Here is a 14,651-nt window from a genome sequence, read left to right on the forward strand (position 1 = left end):
GGAACTATGTCTAGTCACTTATGATGGAACATGATAATGTGAGAAAAAAGAGTGTATATATGTATGTGTAACTGGGTCACCATGCTGTACAGTAGAAAAAAAATAAAAGGTTAAAAAAAAGGAAAAAATAAAAAGATATTGCTGGATTATAAAACTGGAAAGAAGCTGAGAACAGAGTACGAATTATAATTCCATCTTTTCTAAAATAAATTGCTCTTTGGGAAGTGAGGTCAAAGGCCCAAACTCAGGAGTAAACCATTTAAAGTTTAGTCAAGCTGAAGGGAATGTTAGGGCTGTCTTGGTCAATCAAAGTGTTGGTTTTACCAGGGAGAGCTTGCTGATAAAAACCAGAGGCCCCTGTGTCTAGAATACAGTGACTTGATTTGGAGTGAAGTATGAAATCCCATGGGAAAAGTGTCGTCAATAAAAGTAACAAAGTTGGTTGGAAATGAATAGAAAATCCCATGGCTTTGCTACTTTGAGATTGTAATCCCAGCTGGGCTGAGTGGCAGACTATCTTGAAATTTAATGGAGAGATTTCAAAAGAATGAAAAAGAGAAATAAGGAATGGATAATGTCTCTATGTATGCCAGACATGTGCAGGAATGATCCAAGAAGGCCCAGTAGAATTTAAAAACTGAGATATGGAGTTCCCATTGTGACACAGTGGAAATGATTCTGACCAGTATCCATAAGGATGCAGGTTTGATCCCAGGCCTCTCTCAGTAGGTTAAGGATCTGGCATTGCTGTGAGCTGTGGTGTAGGTCACAGATGAAGCTTGGATCTGGCGTTGCTGTGGTTGTAGCATAGGCCAGCACCTGCAGCTCCAATTTGACCCCTAGCCTGGGAATTCCATATGCTGTGGGTGCAGCCCTAAAAATAAAAAAAATAAAAAAATAAAAAACCCACCTGAAATATATGAAAACTTTCTGAACTTTGAATTGAATGTGCTACCCAAATCCTACAGAGATCCATCAGCAGAAATTGGAAGTCATAAGGACTCAGAATGTTTGATCACAAACCCTGCTTAAATTATTGGCTGACCATAAACTGTGGAGTTATAGGTATGACCCTAGTAGCCATGCTGCAATCCAATGGAAGAAAGAATCCTCAGATTAAGGTCAGCAATTTATTGAGACAACAAACACAACAAGAAGTTGCCTGAGGCATGTGGGGGGAAGCCTGAGGATAATATATTGCTAAAAATATAAAATGTCCTGTTTTCACTAAAAAGCAAGATACATGGAAAGAAAGAGAAATACATGATCCATACTCAGGAGAAAATAACAAGAACAACAATCAATCATTAGAAACTGATTCTAATGCGGTCCAGGTACTGGACTGAGCAGACAAAGACATCAGCAAAACTATTACAAATATTTTCAAAGTGTGAAAAAAAACTGTTTCATAAATTAAAGAAAATTGTAATAGTGACTCAAATAACTAGTTGAAATAAGAAATGTAAACTAAAAAAAGAATTAAATAGAAATTCTAGAGTTGAAAATATGGGAACTGAAATGAAAAATTCAGTGGGTGAACTCTACAGTTTAATGCTACATATAGGTTTGAGATGGTAGAAGAATCAGTGACCTGGAAGGTAAATCAGTGAAAACTATCCAGTCTAAAGACTAGAGAGTAAAGCAGGAGCAAAATGAAGAGCCTTAGAGGCTGAGAAATTCAACTAAGCCTATATATTTATAATAAGAGTCCCAGAAGGAAAAAAAAAAAAAGACAATAGAATGGAAAAATTATTTGAAGAATCGATGGCTAAAAATTCCTCAATTTGAGGAAAAACAGGCATTTATATATCCTAGATCAACAAAATTATAGTGAGATTAAAGACAACAAAATCCACACCTAGACACATCATAGTCAATCCACTGAAAGTCACAGAAAAGAGAAAAATCTTGAAAACAGCAAAAGAAAAATGACTTATTTGTACATGGTAACAACAGAAAAATAGCTAATACCTCATCAGAAACAATGAAGGCCAGAAGAAAGTGGAGTGATATATATAAAATGCTGAAGTAAAAACCATTGACCATGAATTCTGTATACAAGAAAACTATTATTCAAACATGAAGGAAAAATAAGCAGCTTTCTGCACAAAGACTAGGAAAATTTGTTGCTAGATTTGTCTTAGATGAAACCAACAGGAAAGACTTTCAGTCTGAAAGAAGATGAGAATAGAAAGTTACTCAAATCCACAAGAAACAATGAAGAGCATCTTCAAATATGTGCGTAAACATAAGAGGACATATAAATATAGTCATATTTTTCTTCTTTATTTAAAAAATATGATTCTATAAAACAATAATTATAAAACTGTACTGTTTGGTTTATAACATATAATGCAACATATATGACAATAATAGCAAAAAAGAGGAAGAGGAAATGGAGCTATTTACTTAGAAGATGAAGATTTAAAATATATATCATAGAGTTCCTGTTGTGGCTCAGCAGGTAAAGGACCTGACATTGTCTCTGTGAAGATGCAGGTTTGATCCCTGACCTCACTCAGTGGGTTAAGGATCCAGCATCACCACAAGCTGCAGTGTAGGTTGCATATGCAGCTCAGATCCAGTGTTTCTGTGGCTGTAGCCTAAGCCTCAGCTGAAGCTCTGATTTGACCCTCTAGCCTGGGTACTCCATATGTCACAGGTGGAGCCATAAAATGGAAAATAAAATATATATTGCAATCCCTGGAGTCACCACTAATAAAAAATGTAAAAAAGCAATATAAGAATTAAAATTGCTCATTAAATATACTTTTTAAAGCAGTAAATAACACAGGAACATAAAGGAATGGAGACAGAAAAAACAAAAACAAATAGCAAAAAGACAGATATAAATTCAACCAAATCAATAATTACATTAAAATTGATGGACCAAACATGTTGTAATAGGTTGAAAAATGTCCCCCTAAATTCATGTCTACTGAGATTTCAGAATGTGATCTTATTTGGAAATGGGGTCTTTGCAGATGTAATCAAGGTGAGATGAGGTCATAATGGATAACATATGTCCTAGTCCAATGACTGGGGTCCTTATAAGAAGGGAAAAATTTGGATATACTTATAGACACTCTAGGAATAATGCCATGTGAAGACAGAGAGAGACTTGGGTGAGGTGCCTACAAGCAGGAGGATGCCAAGAATTGCCATAAGCCCAAAGAGAGCCATGTTAACAGATTCTCCTTGAAGCCTGCAACAGAAACCAACCCTGCTGACACTTTGATTTGGACATTCAGCCTTTAGGACTGTGAGAGAATAACTGTCTTGTACTAAGCTACTCAATTTGTGGTATTTTGTCATGGCAGCCCTGGAAATTTATACACACCCCAATTAAAAGACAAAAATTGTCCAACTGGGTGGGGAAAATGCAAGATCTGACTATATGTGGTATAGCAGGAACATAGTTTAGATGCAAAGATACAGAGTTTGAAAAAGATATCCCATACCAACAGTAATTTGAAAGTAAATGAGTGCTTAGGTTCACATGAAGTAAAACAGACTTTCAGAAAAGAAATATTAGTGGAGAAAAGGAGTGGAATTTCATGATGAAAAATGGTTACTACATCAGGAAGATGTTTTAAAAAAAATTTATGTGTGCACATCTAAACAGAGCCTCAAAATACATGAACCAGCACTTTCAGTACTGAAAAAAGAAACAGACAATTCAACAACTAGAGCTGAAGATTTCAACTTCTCACTCTCAATAATTGATAGAACAACTATATAGAAAATTAGTAAGGATATAGAAAACTTGAACAATCCTATATCAGCCAACTTGACGTAGCTGACATAGCAGAACACTCAATCAAACAACAGGCACATAACAGAACACTCAACTTGACATAACAGAACACTCAATCAAACAACAGGTAAATACACATTCTTTTGAAGCACACATGGAGCACTCCCTAGGAGAGGTCTTTTGCTAGGCCATAAGTCTCAATTAAAGGATTAAAATAATTTTGTATATTCTCAAAGTACAACAGAATTTTAAAAAGAAACTACAGAGAAAGTTGGGCAATCCCCATACAGAAGTTAAATAGCGTACTTCTAAGCAAACCATAGTCCAAAGAAGAAATTGGAAAATATTTGGAACTATATTAAACAAAAAACTTATCAAAGCTTATGAAGTGCAGCTAAAGTAGTGCTTAGAGGAAAATGTATAGCTTTGAATACCATCTTAGAAAAGAAGAAAGTTTTCCAAATAACCTTCCATCTTTAATTTTCTCTTTTTTCCATTTTTGGAAAAACAGAGAGAAAATTAAATCCAAAGCAATCAGAAAGAAGGAAAAGTTGCACATCAGAACACAAACCAATGAAATAAAAAACAGAAGAGTAATAGAGAAAATCAATAAAGCAAAAAGTTAATTGTTTTAAAAGACTGATTAAATTGATAAACCTGACTGAGAAAAAATAAAGACGACACAAATGACCAAACTCAGAATGAAAAGGGTACTATAATAAGTTGCCCTATAGAAATTGGCATAGCATAAAGGAATAATATTATGGAGAACTTTATATAAAAAATTAGGCAATTTAGATAAAATGAAAAAAAAAATCCTAGAAAGGAAAATATAATTAAAACTGACCCAAGAGGAAACAGAATAACTGAATAGACTTACAAGAAATGATACTGAATTAGTAATAAAATATCTTTCAGCAAATATAAGCTTAGGTTTAGTTAGCTTCATAAGTGAATTCCATAAAATATTTAAAGAAAATATAAAACCAATCTTGTATAAAGTCTTTCAGAAATATAAAGAAAAAAGGGATGCTTCCTGAAGTATTCATTGAGGGATTATTACCCTGATACCAAAGCCAGGAAAGATATTAGAAAGTTTTGCTACAAATCAATAGGCTTTATGAGTATAGATGTAAAAATTATTAACAAAATGTTAGAAAATTAAATTCAGCAAGCTATAGAAAGGATTATACACCATAGCCACATGAGATTTAGCCCAAAAAGTCAAGGTTGATTTAACATCTGAAAGCTAGTTAATATACTGCATCACATTAATTGTAATAAAAGACAACATCACATTATGATCATAATAAAAACAGAAAACCATTTAACAAAATTCACTAGCCATCTAAAGTAAAGAAGAAAGAAACTCTGAAAAACCTGGATGTGGATTTCTCCAACTGATAAAAAGCAGGTATAGCACATATCTGAGAAAAACCTATTGCTAACATTGTCCTTAATAGTGAAAGACAGAGTGCTTATCCTTTGAGATTGAAAAGTCCACTCTTGGAGTTCCCATTGTGGTGCAGCAGAAACGAATCTAACTAGTATCTGTGAGGATGTGGGTTTGATCCCTGGCCTTGCTCAGTGGGTTAAGGATCTGGCATTGCTGTTAGCCATGGTGTAGGTCACAGAGGCAGGGAAAGGGAAAAATGATAAATGGTATTTTATCAAAATTAAAAAAATTCTTCAAATGGCAACATTACAAAATGAAAAATTATATACTGGGAAAAAATATTTACATGTATGTATCTAATACTAGACTTGTATATGGAATATATAAAGAATGATTACAACTCAATAAAAAATCAATTCAATAAAAAATGGGCAGGAGTTCCCACCATGGCTCAGCAGTAATGAACCTGACTAGTATCCATGAGGAGGCAGGTTTGATCCCTAGCCTTACCAAGTGAGTTAAGGAAACAGCATTTCCTTGAGCTGCGGTAGGTCACAGGTGTGGCTCAGATCTCATATTGCTGTGGCTGTGATGTTGGCCAGCAGCTACAGCTCTGATTCAACCGCTAGCCTGGGAACTTCCATATCCTGCAGGTGTGGCCCTAAAATAAAAAAGAGAGAGAGACAGAAAAGAAAAAAAAGAAAAATGGACAAACATTTGAACAGCTATGGCACCAAGAAAAATATATGAATAGCCTATCAGCACATGGAAAGATGTTCCACTTCATTAGTCATTAGGGAAATGCAAATTAAAACTAAATTAAACTAGTATCCATGAGGACTTGGGTTCAATCCCTGGCCTTTCCCAGGGGGGTTAAGGATCTGGCATTGCCAAGAGCTATAGTGTAGGTCAGAGACAGCGCCCAGAGCCCGTGTTGCTGGGGTTGTGGTGTAGGCCGACAGCTGCAGCTCTAATTCGACCCCTAGCCTGGGAACTTCCATATACCACAGTTGTGGCCCTAAAAAGCAAAAAAGAAAAAAAAAAGAAAAAAAGTTAAATATATAATTTAACATAAAACCCAGACATTTTACTTCTAGGTATCTACACAAGAGAAATGAAAACAGAGTCATACAAATGCTTGTAACTGAAAATTCATAGTAATATCATTCTCAGTAGCAAGAAAATAGTAAGACGTGTATATACACTGAATAAATAAATAAAACGTAGTGTATGCATGGGATACTATTCAGCAATTTAAAAATAGCTAACTACCCATACATGCAACAACAGAATGAACCATAAAAACATTATGCTATATGAAAAAGCCAGACACAAAGACCACATTCTTTATGATTCCATTTACATGAAAATTCTAGAAAACTCTGTAGAGACATAAAGTAGATCAGTGGTTGCTTAGAGTTGTGAGTGGGAGTGAGAATTGACTGCAGACAGAGGAAATCTGGACTGTGGCGATGGTTACATAAATCTATGAATTTACTACATATCATTGAACCGTAGAATTACAGTAGATGGATTTTATGGTGTGTAAAATGAAGCTGTTAAGAAATATTTGCACAAATCCATGAAAATTCATAATTAGGCAGATGAATTTCATGTGGGCATGTGGAAGGAAACTGATTTTAGGTTAAAAAACAAAACAAAACAAAATAAAACTGGATCTGAGATATCAACCAGGATGTGGGAAAAAGATGATCATCCTGATGTAAAGAACTTTGTAGGTTTTCTCCTAAACCTATCAGCTCAAATTATGGAATAAAACAAAAAAAGAAAAGAAAAGGTTATAATAATAAGCAATGCTAGGTAGGTTATAATGAAGTAACTCCCTTTGCTGTATTAGATGTAAATATTTTTTCTATGTATATTAAATTTATTCTTCATGATTGTCTTTTTGAGGTCAAAGGGGAAAGCTACACTGCAATGAGAGGGGTTTATGTCTTCCCTTTGAAGAGACAGAAATTTGCAGTGTTAATTCTTGCAGTATAGGTAGGGCCTGAGATAAAATCAGAACTTGAGAGGTGGGTCTTAGGAGGGAATAAAAACTCTCAGTTTTTTTCTGGGCCTTGATGTTGGAGTCTGTAGATAGTGATGGAGCCATGCAGGAGTAGAGTGGTGACTACAGAAGGTCACTGACACATTGCAGTTATACTAAAAATGAAATGTTTTCATCTGAGACCATGAAGCCTGAAAAGAATTTAAAAACAATAACCATAGAAGAATTTATTTAGTTATATTCTTAGGACATGACTCAAGTGTAAAATAAGAAAAAGGAGATATATGAAACATACGGATTAATGTGTTATTGGCAGAAAAAATGGCTGAGTTGCAATGACCTGGGCTGGGATAGGATTGTGTGTCATCACTTGCTCACTATTTGCTACCCAATATCCACTAGCCCTAGCACATTGCCTGGCCCATACTAGATAATCAGTCTAGAGTTGGTAAATTAATGATCCTTTGTGATTTTCAAGGTGTTTCCCAGCCCCCACTCCCTGGGCAATTGACATCTTAATCATTAACTTATTTAACATCTACTGGTAAACACCAATCTATAAAGTGCCTCTTTGTGCCACATATGGGCCTAATAAATAGTGCCTCTTGGTGCTACATGGACCTAATAAACAGGACGTTAAGATAGCTGAGATGGGCATTGCTTAACATTTTTGTAACCAGCTCCACAAAACATTTTCCTCTCGAATCCCATTCTCCTACCCTGCATCCCTTGCCTCTCACTAGACATTTAGCATTTATGTGTTTATTTCTATATAGCTGTAGTTAGTCATTCTCTATTTTCACATCCTGTCACTTTGTCTGTAGTTATTGCTTTCATGTGCTCTGCCATGATTTCTTCATGTTTTCTTTGTAGCATCACTGTATTATAAGTGTTTTAATATATCTGAAAATGAAAGACAATGTAAAGCATTGGCCAAATGTAAGGTAATCAAGCTACAAATCTAAAACCCAACGTTCTGAGGACCATGGGTCAATGGAGATTGGATTCTCTTAAAAATTCTAGGAGTTCCCTTTTGCTGTAGTGAGTTAAGGATCCAGTGTTGTCACTGCAGAGGCTCAGGTTATTGCTGTGGTGTGGGTTCAGTCCCTGACCTGGGAATTTACACATGCCATAGGCGCAGCCAAAAAAAAAAAAAAAATGGGGGGGCTACTTGAGGTATAGGAAAAATGAATACAAATGAAACAGGAAATGGTCATGTAAAGGTAACCTATGGTTATAGAGATACTTTGTGCTATAATTGGGATATTAAGTTTACTCAGTAAGTTAGTGTATTTTGCTCAGCTTTATGTTTCGTTGTTTGAGAAACACAGCATAAAGTAAACTGTAGCATTAAAAGCCAGCCCCATTGCAATTTATTTTTATAGCATAGTGCAAAACAACCCAAGCTGAAAGTACATTCAGGCACTGAGACTTAAATCCCTAAAGGTGAGAAAATAGTTCCGTAAACAGATGTGATCATGGATTCTGAGTTTATTTGCTTGTGGCAAAAATAAAAGTACCAACTCAATAAGTTTTAATTTATAGGCATCTACACCAGATAGCCTTTGGGCACTTCAAGCAAAAACAACTAAAAATAAAATTTAGTAAAATAAAACCCAATCTGCCCCATTCTCTGCTCACACCAGGGAATATAAATTCCTTGGCTGGGTAGGGCAGAGATTTCTCTATGTCTCCTCTAGATGCTTTCCTGGAACTAGGGCTATGCTCTGCTCTAGAAGAGAATCTTATAATTGGCTAAATTCCTGGATACTTGGGAATATGAAATAGGAAATAGGGATAGTCTTTCCTTTCAGATAACCATGGTTCTCCCTAACCTGTGGTCATACAAACAAGTAGTTTTTCTGCTCATACCCATGGGAAATCTTATTTGTCCCTTTTCTCTAGCAGCGACTTCCTTTATATATTCATATACGAAGTTTATACACATACACAAGCTGATCTGGTACCTAATATGTACCTGAATGGCAGAAAATTCTATGATTCTATCACTGGATGTATGATATATGAAAATCCTTATTCATGCAGAATGTAGATGATGGAAGAAAGAGACAGGTATGGGGGCCTAACCTTGACAAGAAAGTCTTTCCACTGCAGGGTCTCTGTTTACCTCACATTTTCTTCCTCCAGGGTCTCACTTGTGAATTCCAGGATGTCAGCAGCTGTCCCCACAAACATAAGGAGGAGTTGAGAGAGTTGATCCCGAGTGATCCCACCTCCAATGGGTAGAAGCCATCTTCCAATTATTAGCATTAGCAGGAACGTCTGATGGAGTCCCAAAGTCCAGACTTTCTCGCATACTGTAGATAGGTTATTGACAAAAACTTTGGCCTGTTTAACAGAAGTGTCATGCAGACAGAAGAATTATGGGTTACTGTGTTCGAGAGAGTTGCCTTCTTCACCATGGCTTTCAATCAAGAGTTAGCTTTTGTGGAAGGTCATTTTAAGAAAATGATTCTTCACTTAGTAAAGAAAGCAAAGCTCTCTTCAACTGAACTCTCCGGGGAGGAAAAAAAAGCTAATGTGGTCCTTAAAATGGTGCGGCCTTATAACTGGAAGTAATTTAAACCTCTCACTTACTGATGGGATTGTACTGTATGATATTTTAAAAGCCAATTTTACAATGTTTCATAGATAATCTTTCATTTTATGATTTCATCATACTGTGTAACAAGTATAACACATAGCAACATTTTTTTAAATGCCATATTAAAATTTCAAAACTCCTATCTTTTTCTTTTATTTAGGTTTTGAATATGAATTTACTAATTTGGGAATATTTTTAGCATGGTATAATTCTTCTCTTTTGATTTATATTACTGTAAAATACCATACCAGTGAGAAGATATATGATAATGTTTATTCATTACCTAAAAGTAAAGAAAGAGAATAACTATAAAGTAACTTTTATTCTGAATATGTAACACATCATTCAAAAATCAATAAGCTAGCAACCAAATTTTATGCTGCCCTCATTCTTGGACACTGAGAAAAATTTACATCCCACTTATGTATTCTGGATGACCTCTCTTGCTCACTTAACTTCTAGATAACTTTAAAAATATATTATTGTCCCTATAGGGGCCTTTAAGTCTTTAATGATCTTTTAAAGACTACAGGGATGTAGACCTTGAGTAGATTGGATAGTGATTCCAACTGATTTATTCAAGCGAATTAACTATATTTGTGCAAGACATTTACCCCTCTTGATCCTGTGCTTATGTTGAAGGTTTAGGGAGGATAAAAGACAAAGCTGGATGCCAACCTGATTGAAGCCATGGGTGAAGATCAATAAGCTATCACTTGCACATTTCTTTATATATCTTCTCTGATTATGCCCATAAATCTTCTTTAATTCTTACAGGAAATACACTAGCAGGACAAATATTAATATCTTCACTTGTCAGATGATAAACTAGAGGCAGAGAGGTCAAGCGACTTGTTCAAAGCTAGATGGCTAAGCTGTGATTGAAGCTTGAATTAGAACCCAAAGCTAGCTCTATTAAACCTCATATAGCCTATCGATAGCCTATCTTACTGTTGAAAACATGGTTCACCTGTAGGAATCTTGGCCTTGAATCTTTCCAGTATATCATTTTCTAATAGGCCATGGTTATTTTGCCAAATATCAAGCATTGAAAGAACAAAGGAACAATTTCATTTTGGCTGGAAACCTTCCCTATTTTATTAATATAAATGCTTGAAAAATATACGGGGCAGATTCCAATCTTCAAATTATATCCTTCCTTCACAAATGTATGTCTCTATCCTTGTACATGGATTATCTAAGTGTTAAAGATTCTTTAATACTTTAGTTTAATATATTTATTTATATGTAAGATATATATGCCAATCGTGCATGTTAAATACGTTTAATAATATACAAAATTACAAGTATTTTGTGGATTCCTGAGCCAAACAACTGAATTTCAAAGGAAAGAAGGAGCTGAATGATATGTCATGTTATCTTCACCAACTGAAAAGGCGATTTGCTAGATCCTTCAATATACAGTGAGGAAGCTCTCACCGTCTCAATGAGATCATCCGCTCCATTGGTTTGTTCAGCTGACATCAGAGTTTGATTGAAGTCTTCTTTGCTGCTGGTATTTTGCGACATTCCTTCAGATTGGCTGTTGCAGTACTAAGAAGTTTTTTTAAAAGGCAATATGTTAAAAAATATCACAACAGGTAGAGTTTAAGATGGCTTCAATCAATATATCAAAGAGACTATGAACAGATATGTTAAGTTTATATAGTATGCATAAATATTTCCAAAAATAGGACTATAGGCTAGAGATATAAAACCACATTCTAAATAATATGAAAAAAGTGTCAACTATACTGCTTAATTTTTCCACAAGTTTATGAGGATGTTGATGCTCTGAGTTCATTGTGGACAGCTGCAGCACTTATGGATTGATAATTGGGGTTCCTTTTTGAACCCCAGAGAAATCATAAAACAAACCAATGGCCAATGGAAGCATTAAAAAACATGTACGATCCTGGTGAAGGCATTCATTCTAAGATTTTGTCTCTTGTACAGAGCTTCTTTATCTAAAATACCGTTTTGCTAAGGTAGGTAGTCCACTTACTTTCAATCTTCCTGCTAAGCACTGTAACAACACAAAAAATATCAATATGTTCATGTACGTATATATAGTGTCACTTTAGAAGTCAACTTAGGTTTATAGAAAATTTAACAATAGACCTAAAATAAATAGCAGTTTCCCCTTTTTGTTCTTTCATCTTGCATGTAAATTTCTACAAGTGAACTGTGCATGATTTTTATCCAGTTAGATGCTGAGAACCTGAGATAAAGAGAAGAAAAAGTACATAAGAGAAGGAAAGAGTGGCACATAAAAATACCAAAGATTATTTCAAAAATGGGTAAAAAAAATAAGGTTGACTTTTTTAAACATCTGCAGGGCTAACTTTTGAAACACATAAACATGCACAAACACACACATGAATATGCACATGCACACACACCCCACCACCACCACAACATATCGATGATCACACATTTAGATTTAGAGTGAAATTATTTTTTTTTAAATGTTAACACTGGGAGAAGCATATTTTTCTTATTTATTCTGGATATTTTATTGATCATTCTATGAGCTACTTGGAAAAGTAGAAAAGAAAGTCTAGCAAGAAGCTATTTTTTTCTCCCCTCCATCAAAACAACTAGTGTTATAGGTGAAATGACAAGAATAATTAAGAAAAATGGCCATGCACCATATCTCTAAGAGCAAAAACACAGTTGTTTATACACTTTTTTTGTGGGCAGTTAAGGCTCCAAGAAAGGATAATGAAGATAACAAATTAAATATGTGTACCAAGCAACAAATCCTCATTGTAGAGTTTTTTTAAGTAGTTATCTCTACTGAAACATAAGATAACTTTGTAGCAATACTTTTGTAGTTCAAATTACAGTATAAAGACCTACCTGGCTGTCTCTCTATTGTTACAATTCTATTTATTATAAATTAATGTGACTTTCCCTTAATGGCCAGCTGCATTAGGGCCGCAAAGAGCAGTGGGTTTGACTCCTAAACCTAACTTGACTTGCATTGTTTTTATGGTGATATCATTTACATTATATAAGTGAGTTTTGTGGATGATCCTAGTGCCAAGTCACTTTTTCATAGGCTATGTCTTAAAAACTTTTAAGAGACTGAAGAATATTCCCTTGGGTCAAACAAGACTGTGACACCTTCAAGGCCAGAAAATTTCCATTGCTTTCATTGTGCCACTTCATGAATAGACTTGACCAAGAGTTAAGGGCATAGTTGTTATCAGAATGATTTTGTTTCCATTCATGTAGACCCAGCCAGATTCAGAAATGAAAGTAAAGAACTGATCATGTAAGAGAAACGTTGTCAGGAAATAGGTCAGGATGTTCTCCTAATGCCAATCATAGGTTAGAACATTTAAGATATAGAGTAAATGGAAAGTGTGAAAGGAAATGAAATTATCCTTTCCTATCATGAAAAATTCAGATGATTTTGACATAAATTCCTGTAAAACACAGAAGACATAATTGAGAAAGGAAGTGTGGTTTAATGGACTCGGGGTCAAGACCTAGGTTATAAGTCGGAGATCAGCTGTTGATTACCAGTGTGGCCTTGGGAAAATGATTTAACCTTTCTGAGCCTCAGGGCCCTCATGTGTAAAATAGAAATCTATATACCATGTTTAACATAAGGAGTTGCTGGGTCTATAAATGAGAAAATGTATCTGAGAATACTTTGAAATAAAGGGACTAGATGAAAAAAGTGATTATTATCATAACCAAAATTTTCCTACATGAATAGATTAAGAATTTCTGTACCTCCCTTTATTCTGCCGTTTCTTATTTCTTTAAATGCAATGCCAACACTTTAAAAAAAAAAATCTCTCTCACTTTTTTCTACTTCCATCTCTGCTCACCCTACCAAATTCAATCTTTGGGCATTCATTTTAATTCTCAGTGTCAAAATGAGTAAATTCATTACTACTAAAGGTCCAATTTTTTTTGTAGTATGAAAATTTGAGAGGTACTGCCCAGGGCTCAAAAATCTCTTTTTATTAAAAAGAGGGCTTTTGGTTGTATGCTATTTGTTGAAATGGAATTTGACCTGTATATCAATTAACTGTGCAACACATTTATATTATAAAAGCATTTGGGGAAATGAATTGTTATTGTGGAGGATAGCCATGTTATAGAATTGGATTGAAGGGAAAAAAATGATTCAAATCACCAGAGCTTATTTCCATACCCCCTGAAAGTAGTGAGTAGTAAGGAAATTGAAACAGTCCCCTAATTCTTATGGTACAGTTTTTAAAAGCTATGATAACTTGAACCAACCAATCTACTCTGACAAAAATACTTTGATACAATCATAGAGATAGCCTATGACTTCTGTATTTTTTAAACAGGAGATGTAGGCAGACACTTTTTTTTTCATGCCTGCATTATGGCCACATGCTTGTGGAATTCTTCAAAACTAGTTCACAGAGCTGAATTCCCCTCAGTGTGCCTAAAATTTGGAGCATGTATTTTCCAGATAAGGTTTGAATATCTGAAACATACATCAGAGGCTTAACTTTGCTATATGACCAACTGCCGCAAAGCAATTTGTGAGAGATTCTCATAGATTTTACCAGTAAAGTTACTAAAATAATATTATATCATAACTATAATTTGTAGTTTATAAACTATAGTCCTGTAATCTGAACCCTGAAGATGTGAAGTCCAGGCTGCAGTCTGATGGACTTTACTACCTGTCCCTCCCAGTGTGTCACAGGAGGAACAATAAACGGCTGGATCCAGCCTTAAGCCTACTACCTAGGGTTGCCTATATAAGCAGCAACCCACTTAAAAATCAGTATCTCTCTCTGGGTATAGATTAGGGACTCTTATTGAAAGCCAGTTTATTTTCTATTAAGACCACTGAAAGCCAGTGTGGTATTATGCTTCCTGACTC

At 35.0% G+C, this 14,651-nt stretch overlaps 1 protein-coding gene across 7 annotated transcripts in view; it reads right to left on the reverse strand.

Moving 5' to 3' along the window:
* TMEM26 (transmembrane protein 26) overlaps positions 1 to 14,651 on the reverse strand; it is a 47,536-nt gene that overhangs the window by 15,116 nt on the left and 17,769 nt on the right. For 4 of the 7 annotated variants that reach the window (XR_014825597.1, XR_014825598.1, NM_001244582.1 and 1 more), the window contains 2 exon segments: positions 11,210 to 11,323; positions 9,293 to 9,513 (listed from right to left, as the gene is read on the reverse strand). Coding sequence is in view for 4 of the 7 variants with exons in the window: in NM_001244582.1 (NP_001231511.1) it covers positions 9,293 to 9,513; positions 11,210 to 11,323 (335 nt within the window). In the remaining 3 variants the exon portion in view is untranslated. 7 annotated transcript variants of the gene reach the window in all.

The sequence above is a fragment of the Sus scrofa genome, chromosome 14, assembly GCF_054392235.1.
Source record: "Sus scrofa isolate SSC_HxYL_T2T_F1_AM1 chromosome 14, Sscrofa_HxYL_maternal_Yorkshire_Landrace_v2.0, whole genome shotgun sequence".
In the NCBI taxonomy this organism is placed as follows: domain Eukaryota; kingdom Metazoa; phylum Chordata; class Mammalia; order Artiodactyla; family Suidae; genus Sus; species Sus scrofa.